General features: G+C 36.1%; 1 protein-coding gene across 1 annotated transcript in view; it reads right to left on the bottom strand.

Moving 5' to 3' along the window:
* The window catches only part of LOC105471524 (cleavage stimulation factor subunit 3), a 77675-nt gene that overhangs the window by 19669 nt on the left and 44747 nt on the right, over nt 1-13259 (bottom strand). Inside the window, exons 4-8 of the mRNA XM_011724019.2 lie at nt 4250-4282; nt 3776-3873; nt 1851-1917; nt 1735-1769; nt 1408-1534 (exon numbers count right to left, since the gene is read on the bottom strand). Of these exons, the coding sequence (XP_011722321.1) occupies nt 1408-1534; nt 1735-1769; nt 1851-1917; nt 3776-3873; nt 4250-4282 (360 nt within the window). The remainder of the gene's footprint in view (nt 1-1407; nt 1535-1734; nt 1770-1850; nt 1918-3775; nt 3874-4249; nt 4283-13259) is intronic.

Genomic DNA, 13259 nt, shown 5'->3' with positions numbered 1-13259 from the left:
TGTATAACACTTTTTAAAGAGACAAACAGAAGTAGCAAGGAAAGATAAACATTACCACTCAGTGAGTACTCCAAGGATTCTAAGACCCTTTCAGGGAGTCCATGAGATCAAAATAGTTGTCATTATAATACTAAGACATTATTTGCGTCTCTCATAAAAATACAGGAGTTTTACAGAGGCTATGTGACATTTAGTATATAACACACTGAATGGAAGCAGATGTGAAAATCCAGCTGTTTTCTATTAAACTAGACATGAAAGAGATTTGTGAAAATAGAAAATAATGCCACTCTTCTAACTACATTTTTTGTTTTGGAAAATACAGTTTTTGGTCAGGCATAGTGGCTCATGCCTGTAATCTCAACATTTTGGGAGGCCAAGGCGGGTGAATTGCTTGAGCTCAGGAGTTCAAGGCCAGCCTGAGAAACATGGAGAAACCCCATCTCTACAAAAAATTAGCTTGAGAGTGGTGGCACATGCCTGTAGTCTTAGCTACCTGGGAGGCTGAGGTGGGAGAATCACCTGAGCCCAGGAAGTTGAGACTGCAATGAGCTGCGACTGTGCCACTGCACTCTAGCCTGGGTGACAAAGTAAGACCCTGTCTCAAAAAAATAAAAATAAAAAATTCTTTGTGATCTTCAATAATTTTTAAAATCCAAAAACCATAAAGTTTGAAAACCACAGCTGATGCCTGTGAGGGAACAATTTCACTACCCTATATAGTTCTTCGAAATCACAATATACATACGAAGAACTTTCTTTTTTTCTCTTTAGAGATGGGGGTCTCACCATCTTGCCCAGGCTGGTCTCAAACTACTGGGCTCAGGCAATCCTTCTATCTCGGCCTCCCAAAGTGCTGGGATTACAAGTGTAAGCCACCATGCGCAGCCAAGGAACTTCCTTCTCTAGAGCTTATTTGGCATGTGTATTTATGTATTCAGATTGATTAGCTCAGTTATTAAAAGCAGATACCAATAACACAAAGATCTTGGATTGTAGCCACACACTTCACAAATTCAAACCAATAATCACATCACTGTAATCAGGTGATAGAGGTGCACAGCAACTAAAAAATAATTCCCAAAAGGTACTATTGGAAACATAATTCCCAAAAGGTACTGTTTTATAGGTCAATGGCAATGTGTATGTGTGTGTATGAATGTGTGGACATGGCTTAGCGCAGACAAAAAATAGTTTTATAAGAACTATTGTTCTTCAGAGTATCCTCTAAAAAATAACACTAATATGGAGACTCTCAAAACCTTGCAAAAACATTATAGTGCTTTCATTACAATCAATAAAGAAATGTGTAACACTGATATAGAAAAGCTATAATCTACAAATCCACAATGCATAAAAATTAAAATGGCTTGGTTTATAATAAACAACTACTCTGACCTAATTTACCTCTTCATACTTGTTATAGTCTCTCCAGAGTTGTTCAATGTTGATCATCGGATTAACACAACCTCGTTGATAAACTCTTCGGACAGCTGTTATTCTTTGATTTTCTGCATAAGATCCTACAGCTTCCCTGAGATTGTATAAGAAATGCCATCAATTATATTATAGCTAAATCTCATTCAACCCAGCAATCTCACTACTGGATATCTACCCAAAGAACAACTCTATGGAAAATAGTATGGAGATTTCTCAAAGAACTAAAAATTATATTTTAGCTAAATCAACTGTTTATATATATATATGTATGTATATATACACACAAATACTTACACGCCTTTTAGGAAATTGATGTAATCCACCCAAATCTAAGAAATAAAAATAAAATGTTAATATCTTTCTTGGTATTTTCACATTGAAGTGCATATATTAAAAAGTTTTAACTCTACCTGATAGGACATAATTTCCATTCCAATTTTATCCAGTGCAAAGTCATATGCTTGAGCCATTTTTTCTCTGAAATGAACATGAAAGACGTGGTTTTTAAATTCTTTTGTTATTAAAATTTATCTACAATTAGGCCAGACATGGTGGCTCATGCCTGTAATCCCATTGCTTTGGGAGGCTGGGGCAGAAGGATCACTTAGACCCGGAGTTCAAGACCTGCCTGTGCAACATAGCAAAACCCAGTCTCTAAAAACATAAAAATTTTAAAAATTAGCTGGGCGTGGTGGTGTGCACCTGTAATCCTAGCTACTCGGAAGGCTGAGGTGGGAGGATTGCTTCAGCCCAGGATTTCAAGGTTACAGTGAGTTATGAATGCACCATTATACTTCATCCTGGGTGACAGAGCAAGATGCTGTCTCTAAAAAAAATGAAACATAAATTATTATTTGAAGATAGGTATAGTGGTTCACTCCTGTAATCTCAATGCTTTGGGAGGCTAAGGCAAGAGGATCATCTGAGGCCAGGAGTTGGAGACAAGCCTGGGCAACACAGTGAGACCTCGTCTCTATAAATAAATAAATAAATAATGTGCTTATAAGTAAAACGTAGCTTCTGATCACAGGATCAGAACAACATTTGAACATTTTCTATAAACAAAAATTAAAGACATCTTTGTAAGTATACAAAGTCATTATTTGATGTTAAGCTTGTCAGTATCATAAATTGTTTCCCTTATCTACTGCTTGTGAGTTTATCAAAAATAAGGCTCATGTCTTACTTATCTTTATATCCTTTAAGTTGCATAATTCTATACATAGCAGATTCAAATGTGGAAATTTGTGGTTCCTTTATTAATGATACATTAAGTCTGAAGATCTATTAGCTCTAAAGTAAAATGTAGAAATCTGGAAAGTATAATTTTATTAAAATGCTACTTATGTTAAAATGTAAAGGGTACATTAGGGAAAAAGAACTTCTACTTCAATATAACACAATAAAGTATAAACAGACCAGATGTTGTGGTTTATGCCTATAATTCCAGCATTTTGGGAAGCTGAGGCAGGAGAACTGCTTGAGCCCAGTAGTTTGAGACCAGCCTAGGGACATTAGCCTACACTTGAGACCCCGCTATGTTTGGAGTCTCAAACATAAGGAGACCCCATCTCTACAAAAAAATAGAAAAAAAATCAGCCAGGTGTGGCCGCTCGTGCCTGTAGTCCCATCTACTTGGAAGGCTGAGGTGGGAGGATCGCATGAGCCCAAGAGGTTGAGGTTACAGTGAACCTGTGATTGTGCCACTGCACTCAAGCCTGTACGACAGAGATGAAACTGTCTCAAAACACAAAAATCATAGCAAGAAATATAATCAGGAAAAGACAATAAAGACAGAATTTTAGTAATAGACATAACTTGACTGTTAGTTACATAGAAAAATGGCACCTCAGAAGAAGGTCTATTATTTAGATTTGGCAAAGATGGGGAGGTGGGTATAATTTGCAGTGGGGATGGTAACTTCACAATACAAGTGTCAGAGACCCCTTAGATCACTATAATTGTCAGAGACCCCTTAGATCACTTAAGTAGCATATTGCATTGTGACCTGACCTGCCAAAAGTGGTACTAGCACAAGTATGAAGATGGTTTTTGAAAAAATTTGACAAGTCTGCCAACAAAGTGGTTTGGTGTTGCAAATATACAGTGTTTCAGTATAGAAAGGGCTTGGGCGATTCAATTCTCCAGAGTAAGACTCATGGCCAGTGACTTTCTTTGAAGTACTTTTTTCAAGGTTACTAATTTCTTAGAAAATCCTGACTTTTCAAATCCTGATATTTCTTCCCAACTGGAGCTAACAGAAGGTGTGAGTTTATGTGGGATTAACTGTGTGCCTGGAGATGACTTGCATTCTTAAGATCCTGGTTTCACTTACTTGTAACTTGGTAGTTTACCCTTGGTTTCTCGGACATATGAAAGATAACACTTCCATAAATCAATGTGCAAAACCTTCATAAGGCATCTCTGAAATAGCTTTAAATACAAGAATATATTATCAGAATCCAGTTAAATAAATTTCATATGGACATAGATGAAATGGAACATTAAAAACACAAATTCAGCTCCCTTTACGAATTTATCTTCTTATAAATAAAAGGCAAATAATTTCCCCATTTTCAGTTCAGATAATTAAAATGCTTCTCATGATTTGTCAGGGGAGTATAATTATTTTATTTTCCTTTCCAAAATTTTTATGATGAACATTTTTAAGCATATAAAAAAGTTGAGTAACTACAATTAACTTGTAAAAAAATCACTATCTAGATTCAATTATTGTTAACATTTGTCTTATACATACTAGGTTTTAAGTTAAACTTCCATATAAAATTTAAAGTATTTGAGGACTCACCTTTTCAACCTTGTCATAATTTTTAGCTTTAATCTGAAGAGAAACAGAAAAATATAGAATTAATACTGTTTTTTAGAGCATCAATCTGAATTTTTGACCAATTTTTAACCAACTTTGGAAATGCATCCCTATACTTTCTTATTAATTTTGTTCTTCAAAAATAACAGAAGTGTGAAGCAAACATGGGTAAAATGCATTGCAAATATACCTGTGTAAATGGAATCTATGTGGATTTTCATACATTCATTTACATAGAAATTTTGTGAATTTCATAAAATTCTGTAAAATAGTCATGAGATGAATACAGAAATATATACATACCTGATAGGTCTACCTGAATAGGACTTTATGTATTCACTGAAGAAAAACTTAAGGCTTTCCTTTCCCTGAATAGCTACCAGAACAATCTGAGTGGCAAAAAAGATTTGCAAATTTGGACTACATACAACATTCAGTCACACCATCAACCTACTATATTGCAGATATTGTGCTAGGCGTGGGTGCTACCACTGTCAACAAGACAGGTCTGCCCCTGCCCTCATAGAGCTTACAGTCTTATGGGGAAAATAGAAGGTCATTGTAAGATATTATGATTAAGTGCTAAAATGAAGAAAGTACTGGGTGCTACAGGAGCATTTTGGAAGAGCAAAAGACTTAGACTCAGGGAATTGCAAAAGATTTCCTGGAAAAAGATAACTTTTTCTAGGAGAATCTGAGGTATTTGGTGAAGAAAGGGAAGAGTTATTCCAGGCAGGAGAAATAGCATGTGAAAAGACCAAGATTAAATACTATTAGATTTCTCTTTTCTTTGAGTATTTTCATCACATAGTGGGTGGGGTTAGGTGCTCAACTGTGTTAATCAGCAAATCTGTTTCACCCAGATAGGTAAATACAAATTTTGGCTGATTAGAGAAGTTTTGGTCCTTTTATCTCAAGTAGTACAGTAATAAAGTATTCCCAGTTTTATGGCTTAAGCTGCTGCAGATGAGAATGCTGATGACAGTCTCTTTTGCTTTTGCTGATAACTTGTTCTCTTTCTGGACTTTTTAATCTTGATCTTCAGAGTTCATAAATTTTAGCACACACTTAAACACAGGTCTTTGTACTTTGAAGCAGTTCAATCAAGGCTCTGGAGTCAGACCTCTTAGGTTCACAATCTGGCTATCTACTTAACCTCTTTTTCCCTCAGCTGATTAAGGGGGATAATAATAGCTACTTTGTTAGGGCTATTCTGAGGACTCAATGAGTTAATAAATGTGAAGCGTTTAGAATATTGCCTAGCAGGTTGAGCACTAACTATCATTTATTACCACAAACCTGCTTGGAACTCAGCATGCCCTTTGAACCCATATACTCAGGGCTTTTAGCTCAAGAATAAGTGTCTCTCTTCTATTTGTTCCTTTTTCTCCTTCTAGAACTATATACGTTAGATCTCCTGGTTCCATCCTTGAACTCTGTTATCTTTACCCTTCCTTTGAATTTTTGCTCTAGGTGTTAAAATAGTTTGTCCAGTAGATCCTACAGGCAATTCATTTAGGGCTCCATGTGACTATTCTCTTCCACTTAGCCTATTACTATATTTGGTTCATACATAATGGTTTTTGACTCCAGAGTTTTTAATACAGCACTTTGAATCCTGTGTTCATATTACTTTGTTCCAGTTGTATTTCTCCTCTAGCAACTCTATTTTGTTAGGGATCTGATACTTTTAGTTTATATTCCTTTCTGGTTGCTGGATCCTTCCGATGTGCTGTTATTTTTTCCTGTCTATTCACTGAAGCTGTGTTGGCAGTCCTAAAGTAGCAGAAATTGACCCTTTTCTACCATGACAGCTGTGTAGCAGGTGTAGGCAGCAAACAAGCTGCTGCTAGTCCTCTGCCAAGAAACCAGAAAGAAATCTCTGCTCAAGAGTAGGGAGGACTCAGCCTGCCTGTTTTGATCCTTTTTGGTTTCCAAGAGGCCAGGCTGATGTCAACATATGTCTGGGGTAGAGACATTTGAGGGGTTCCAAATTTTCTACAGGTTAGCTTCTTAGTCCTTTCCCTAGGCTCTCTACTGGACCTCTTCTGTGAGATTCCCATAGAACCTGAGGCTTCCTTGCATTCGGTTGCTTGGCTTAGTAGAGGTAAATAGGCTGAGTTGAGAATGGGAATAAAGTAGGATGAGTTTAAGTCACCAGCTTCCCAGGTGCAGGTGAGATTATATATAGCTCACACAACCGGTCAGGAAAACCAAAGCTACCCATTGGGAAAACAGTCATAGAATATTAATAGTTAATTCCCAGAAGAGAAAATGTAAATGGTTGAAAGCTATATGACAATGTGTAAACCTCCAATGTGAGAAAGACAAATTAAAATAATAGATATTACTTAACAACCATTAGAATGGTAAAAACTTACAAAGTTATTAACGCTACTGAAGCCATGTAATGAAAAGGCACTTCACACACAGCTGGAGGAAATATGAATTGTTACAGCCTTTATGGAAAGCCATTAGTAACAGCTATTCTAATTAAAAAAAAAAAATGTATCTTTTGACCCAGGAATTCCACTCCTGGGATCTATATTATAAAAGTAAAAAACAGGCCGGGCACAGTGGCTCACACCTGTAATCCCAGCACTTTGGGAGGCCAAGGCGGGCAAAGCACAAGATCAGGAGTTCAAGACCAGCCTGGCCAACATGGTGAAACCCTGTGTCTACTAAAAATACAAAAAATTAGCTGGACATAGTGGCGGGTGCCTGTAATCCCAGCTACTCAGGAGGTTGAGGCAGGAGAATCACTTGAAGCTGGGAGGTGGAGGTTGCAGTGAGCTGATAATGCGCCACTGCACTCCAGCCTAGACGAGAGTGAGACTCCGTCTAAAAAAATAATAATAATAAAAATAAAAGCAACAGAATAGAGAGGTATTCGTACAAGGTTATTTACTGTTAACTTTATGTAGTAGCAAAAACAGTTTAAAAATCAAATGTCCACCAGTGGGGAAATAGTTTAATAAATTATGATGCATCCACATCATGGAATATTATGTATTCAGCTTTAACAAGTAATTGGGAGGGATTGCCACAAGATCTTATTGAATGAAAAGAGAGTAAAATTTATATAATCTATCTCTATAAAATAACTAAAAATAAATCCTATATATGTTTATATATATTAGCATAGAGAAAAATAAGGAATATCCACAAGGTTGTTAAACATAATTATGGTTGGCAAGGTGATATGGGTGGATGCAAAAATAGGGACAAGGAAAAAGACTTTACTATCATCTATGCATTTCAGTAAAAATTATGTCTATTATGTATACCTATGAAATAACCAAATTTTACATACCCCTCCCCAACAAAGTGGTCCTGTATCTTGGATTCATCAATTATTTCTTTAATTGGTAAATTGGTATTAGCCCAATAAATGTATGTAGAAAGACACTTTTGACTAATACAGAAAAAATCTCTGATCTCTAGTATGTGGCCACTGATTGTCATTCATTAATGGAACCAGTAAATATTATTTGAGAGGCCTTCTACAGAACTGGTACTGATGGCCTTACCACAATAGCTATAATCTCATTATTTTTTTAAACATCATTCATTTAAAAAATACTTTAAAAAATCATAGGCCAGGCACAGTGGCTCACGCCTATAATCCTAGCACTTTGGGAGGCCGAGGCAGGCAGATCACCTGAGGTCAGGAATTCGAGACCAGCCTGGCCTACGTGATGAAACCCCGTCTCTGCTAAAAATACAAAAATTAGCTGGGCATGGTGGCGCACGCTTGTAATCCCAGCTACTTGGGAGGCTGAGGCAAGAGAATCACTTGAATCCAGGAGGCGGAGGTTGCAGTGAGCTGAAATTGTGCCATTTCACTGCAGCCTGGGCGACAAGAGCAAAACTGTGTGGAAAAAAAAATAATCATCAATGTGCTTTGGAGATTAAATCTGCAATGTGGTAAAATGAAAAGAATTGATCACATTGCATCAGTTACTTACTCTCTTACAGTATCAGCTTTTCCACCTATAAAATGGGAATGATAACATCCATTTCAAAGGGTTATCAAGAATTAAAAAGAATATAAAGCATCTAGATGTTCCAGGTGCCCATAAATCATACTAGTCAACAAAGCTATGAACTAAAGGAGTATAAACTTTTCATTACATCTTCTCTAAACAGAGCTATGTAAACCAAATAGCCAGAAAGAGCAATGGTGTTACGATAATTGGCCCATTTGATGCAGAGGAAAAGTGCAGGCCATATTCAAATGCCATTATTGGTGAGACTAGCACACCAATACCCTGTCTTCAGTCATCCCATCACTAATCCATTTTCCTTCTTTAAAAGATTATTATCCTATGTATTACTTACTTCTATACGAAAAATCTTACCTATGAGTTAAGTATTCTTAAATATATTTTTCATAGTTACGTGTATTTGTACAGGAATCCATTCTACCTGATAATCAAAGCTTGGTTTAAATTCTAAAAATAAAAAATTCTTGATACTTAAGATTACTTTGTTTTGACATTTGGGATTCTCAGAACTTCCTGTCATTAATCAATAGAAAATGTCTTCATTTAAAGACCATTATAGGCCAGGTGCGGTGGCTCACACCTGTAATCCCAGAACTTTGGGAAGCTGAGGCGGGTGGAATGCTTGAGGCCAGGAGTTCAAGACCAGCCTGGCCAACATAGTGAAACTCTGTCTCTACTAAAAATAGAAAAATTAGCCGGGCATGGTGGTGCATGCCTGTAGTCCCGGCTATTCGGGAGGCTGAGGCAGGAGAATCACTTGAACCTGGGAGGTGGAGGTTGCAGTGAGCAGAGATCATGCCACTGCATTCCAGCTTGGGCAACAGAGTGAGACTTTGTCTCAAATAAATACATACATAAATACATACAATTATATGCATACAAATAATTTTGCAAAACTTACTAAGACTTGATTATATTTAATCTATTAAAAGTAGTGTATAATTTTCAATGACAGAGGCTCTTAATAAAAATTAACTTCAAGCCAGGTGCGGTGGCATATGCCTGTAGTCCCAATTGCTTGGGAGGCTGAGGTGGGAGGATTGCTTGAGCCCAGAAATTTGAGGCTGTAGTGTGCTATGATCACACCATTAGATTTTCAGTCTGGGTGACAGAGCAAGACCCTGCCTAAAACAAACAAACAAACAAAAAACAAATACTAATCCTTCTGGTACACCTACTGTTTATCATAAAAATTTGTCAATTGCATTACCTTTTTAATGAATTATCCAAATTTTACAAAGATATGAAAAGTGTCTATAGAGAAAAAATAATACATTTTTAAAATTGCCAACTTCCTATTTTTTTTAATAGAAGAGTATGATAACTAGAATAGCAATATCAAGATCAATTAACCTTTAAGTTTAATTACATTCAAATCAGTGGTTATCGGCCAGGCACAGTGGCTCACGCCTATAATCCCAGCACTTTGGAAGGCTGAGGTGAGGTGAGTGGATCTCTTGAGCCCAGGAGTTTGAGACCAGCCTGGGCAACATAGCAAGACCCCATCTCTATTTAAAAAAAAAAAATCAGTGGTTATCTTAGGGAGAGTAAAACAAGTATAACATATTGAGTAAACACAGATCTTTTCCTGACACTTTTGAATACTTCGTATTTCCAGGCCTTTGTTTAACTTCCACAATTATTTCCCAAGCATTAATTGGTCATCACTTATCTTTTGGAACTAAAACTATCCTCAGATAAATTATTGGAACTAATGATCACCTATTACTTAATAGGTTAAAACAAAATTAATTATTTAATTTTGTAAAGTGTTAACTTTGCCAGAAAAGGTCTAATGAACCTTTGACTAACATCTATTTTTAACAGTTTAGATTAGCCATGTCCTTTCCCTGGAATATATTTATATTGAGATCTAAAGAAAGCATATTTAGTTGTTCATATTTAGTTGTTCAAAAATAAATGAGTTTTTCCTGATCTTAGGAACATATTTCATGCTTCATTGGATGTTTTATGAAATGCTGATGTAAATGCCGAAAAAAATTCACATTTTTCTGACCAGAGAAATAAGACTCTATGTCAACTGCATTTTGACAGGTTTCTTCAAATTCAATTTTTTCCCTTATCCCTTAGAGAAAAAAAATCCCATAACATCAGAAGTTTTAAAAAGTATGCTGTTTTTAAAATCACCAGTTATAAGAATCATTATACAATTAACTTGAAATGGTTTAAAAATGTATTTGAGGCTGGGTGCAGTGGCTTACACCTGTAATCACAGCACTCTGGGAGGCCGAGGCGGGCAGATCATCTGAGGTCAGGAGTTCAGGACCAGCCTGGATAACATGGTGAAACCCCTATATCTACTAAAAATACAAAAATTAGCTGGGCATGACAGGTGCCTGTAATCCCAGCTACTTGGGAGGCTGAGGCAGTAGAACTGCTTGAACCCGGGAGGTGGAGGCTGCAGTGAACCAAGACTGTGCCATTGCACTCCAGCCTGGACAAGAGCGCAACTCCATATAAAAAAAAAAATTGATAAATAAATGAACCTGACATAACTCTATAGAGGAACACCAAGAAGCTATATAATCTAAAGGAAAAAGTAAGTCTCTATATACTTTGTGTAGGTTTTCACACAATAACCATTTGGGACAAGTCAACACTTAGGTTTTCAGACAGTACTGGGCACATGGCAGAGGCAGGGCTAGGATCCATCTAAAGTGAGTTCTTATGGTAGTTGTTCACAATGTGATGAAGAGTCACATTCCTAATTTGTTCCCTGCATCTTTTCTACTCTAAAGTATAGCACATAAACTTTTCTGGGACTTAAGATAATCATCTTAAACTGAATTTGAGATGCAGAGAAGCTGTCTGATTCTACTTGTATTAATTATCCAAAAAGCTTATTCCAAATCCTGAAATCTGAAAGCATATGGAATCCTAAATATAAATTCATCTTCTGTTAATTTACTTTTTCACTACTCTTTTCAGCTATTCTCTAATCCCCTACAGCCTGAAAAAATGTCTTGAAAGATTACAGAATACAACTAGTTTTAAGGAATTTTGAAATATTGAAGAGTGACATTTTAAGATCTACAAACAAGCCTTTAAGTTAGATGCTGGAGTGGTTGCAGCCATATTCTCCTTTTCCACCACCCACTCCCAATTTTAAGGTAAAGAAATCAGGAAAGCAGTGTCTGCAAATAAATTCATTTTTATTTGACAAATAATTATGTGCCTACTATGTGACAGTCCCTTTTCTAGCACTGGAGATAAAGTGGTACATTAAACTAAGTCATAACTCATGGAATTATATTTTGGTTATGTTTTGGGAGGCAGCTACTACCTAAAGAATAATTTTCTTTATCTGTACTTCCTAATTTTCCTGTGATAAATTGTACTGTTTCTGCAATTTGTATTTTCATATTAAATATATATATAAATGCCAGGTGTGGTAGTTCAAGCCTATAATCTCAGCATTTTGGGAGGCCAAAGGGTAAAGGTCACTTGAGGCCAGGAATTTGAGACCAGGCTGGGCAACATGGTGAGATTCTGTCTATAGAATTAAAAGTATAAATAAATATGTAGATACAAATGTATACCTATAATATACACTGATTTAGATATAACAGGCTGGCCACAACCTCTTCATGTCCTATCAACTTTCAATTATCCAGGCCCTTAAATATATCACAGAACTACTTGTCAAAAATGAGTGTAAATTATAGACCACTGTGAAGTATATAGTCAATTATGATTAAAATTGAAATATGCTAAACAAAACTATGATTATCTTTGAGTGTAGATTAAATTTACTTTCATTTTAATTCCTTGTACTAACCATTAGGTATAATTAGTCTTCCACTTTCCCAAGCCAACTAAAAACTATTTGTCATGTGTCCTTAGGATTTACCAAGTGGAAGTAGGGATGTGGACCTGAACTATTAAAGAGTTTATGATCCAGTTGAAAACATAAAACTAATGATGGAAACAATAAAGGACTAAATTTAAATTCAAATTATTTTGTGTATGCTCTATGTCCTATAAGATTCAGAGGAAAAGGTGTTCCATGCAAACTAGAGTTATCAAGGAAAGCTTCACTGAGCAGACAGTATCCAGGCCATTAATGAAAAAAAAGAGTCTGTACAAGTCAATGAAACAACATGAGTTTCTTTAGTTTTCGGTGGAATAGTGAGGACATCCACGCAAGAAAAAAAGAATACGCATTGGAAAAATAAGTTGGCTGATTATGGTGAAGGTCCATTACCAAGGGCATAAAAAGGCAGAGTTAAATCTGACACACAGAAAACCTTACTGAATGCCACTGAGGTTTTCCTGGCAGGTAAACAATGAGGAAAGTTGAAAAAAGATGGCTCATAAGTAGGTTAGGGAACACAGGTTGTGGAGAATACAGAGGTGACTTCTAGTGCTGTAGGATGAGACAAGCAGGTACTAGCTACAATAGGTAAGATGCTATTGCTGTTATCCTTAAGTGGGGTAACACTGGCTTTGGCTCAGAGAAGGCAGAACAGGGAAAGAAAACTAGTAATGCAGAGGGAAGAACAACAGATTTTTTTTTTAATGGAAACAAGAATGAAAAGTGTTATGAGAGTTGCTATAAAGTTTACTTTTTATTAGGTTTATTCTGAGGTGACATAACTCAGGTATAAATTGTCTGATTAAAGTTAGCAGATAGGGGGTTAGTTTCATCAATAAGACAGTGGAATTAAAGATGCATATTTGAGTCATTTGTAAAAAAAAATTTCTTATCAATATCTAGGGCATACAATACCTAAGGCATTAAGTATATTCTCTGAAGTAGAGAATATTCAGACAAGCAAAGACTCATTTCTCCAAACTATCCATTCCCAGGCAGCAAAAAGAAAGAACCCCAGAGTACTTGATATAAGAAAAACAGGATAAAATAATATCTATGAAGTCAAAGATGAATATTACAAGAAAAAGGGATCTGGTGGAATATGCCACAGGTCAAAAATAAGGGTATATGAAAGGTAAGTGGATCTGGC

This window comes from Macaca nemestrina, chromosome 12, assembly GCF_043159975.1.
Source record: "Macaca nemestrina isolate mMacNem1 chromosome 12, mMacNem.hap1, whole genome shotgun sequence".
In the NCBI taxonomy this organism is placed as follows: Eukaryota; Metazoa; Chordata; class Mammalia; order Primates; family Cercopithecidae; genus Macaca; species Macaca nemestrina.
The sequence above is the reverse complement of the archived record's forward strand: the minus strand, read 5'-3'. Positions and strand labels throughout refer to the sequence as shown.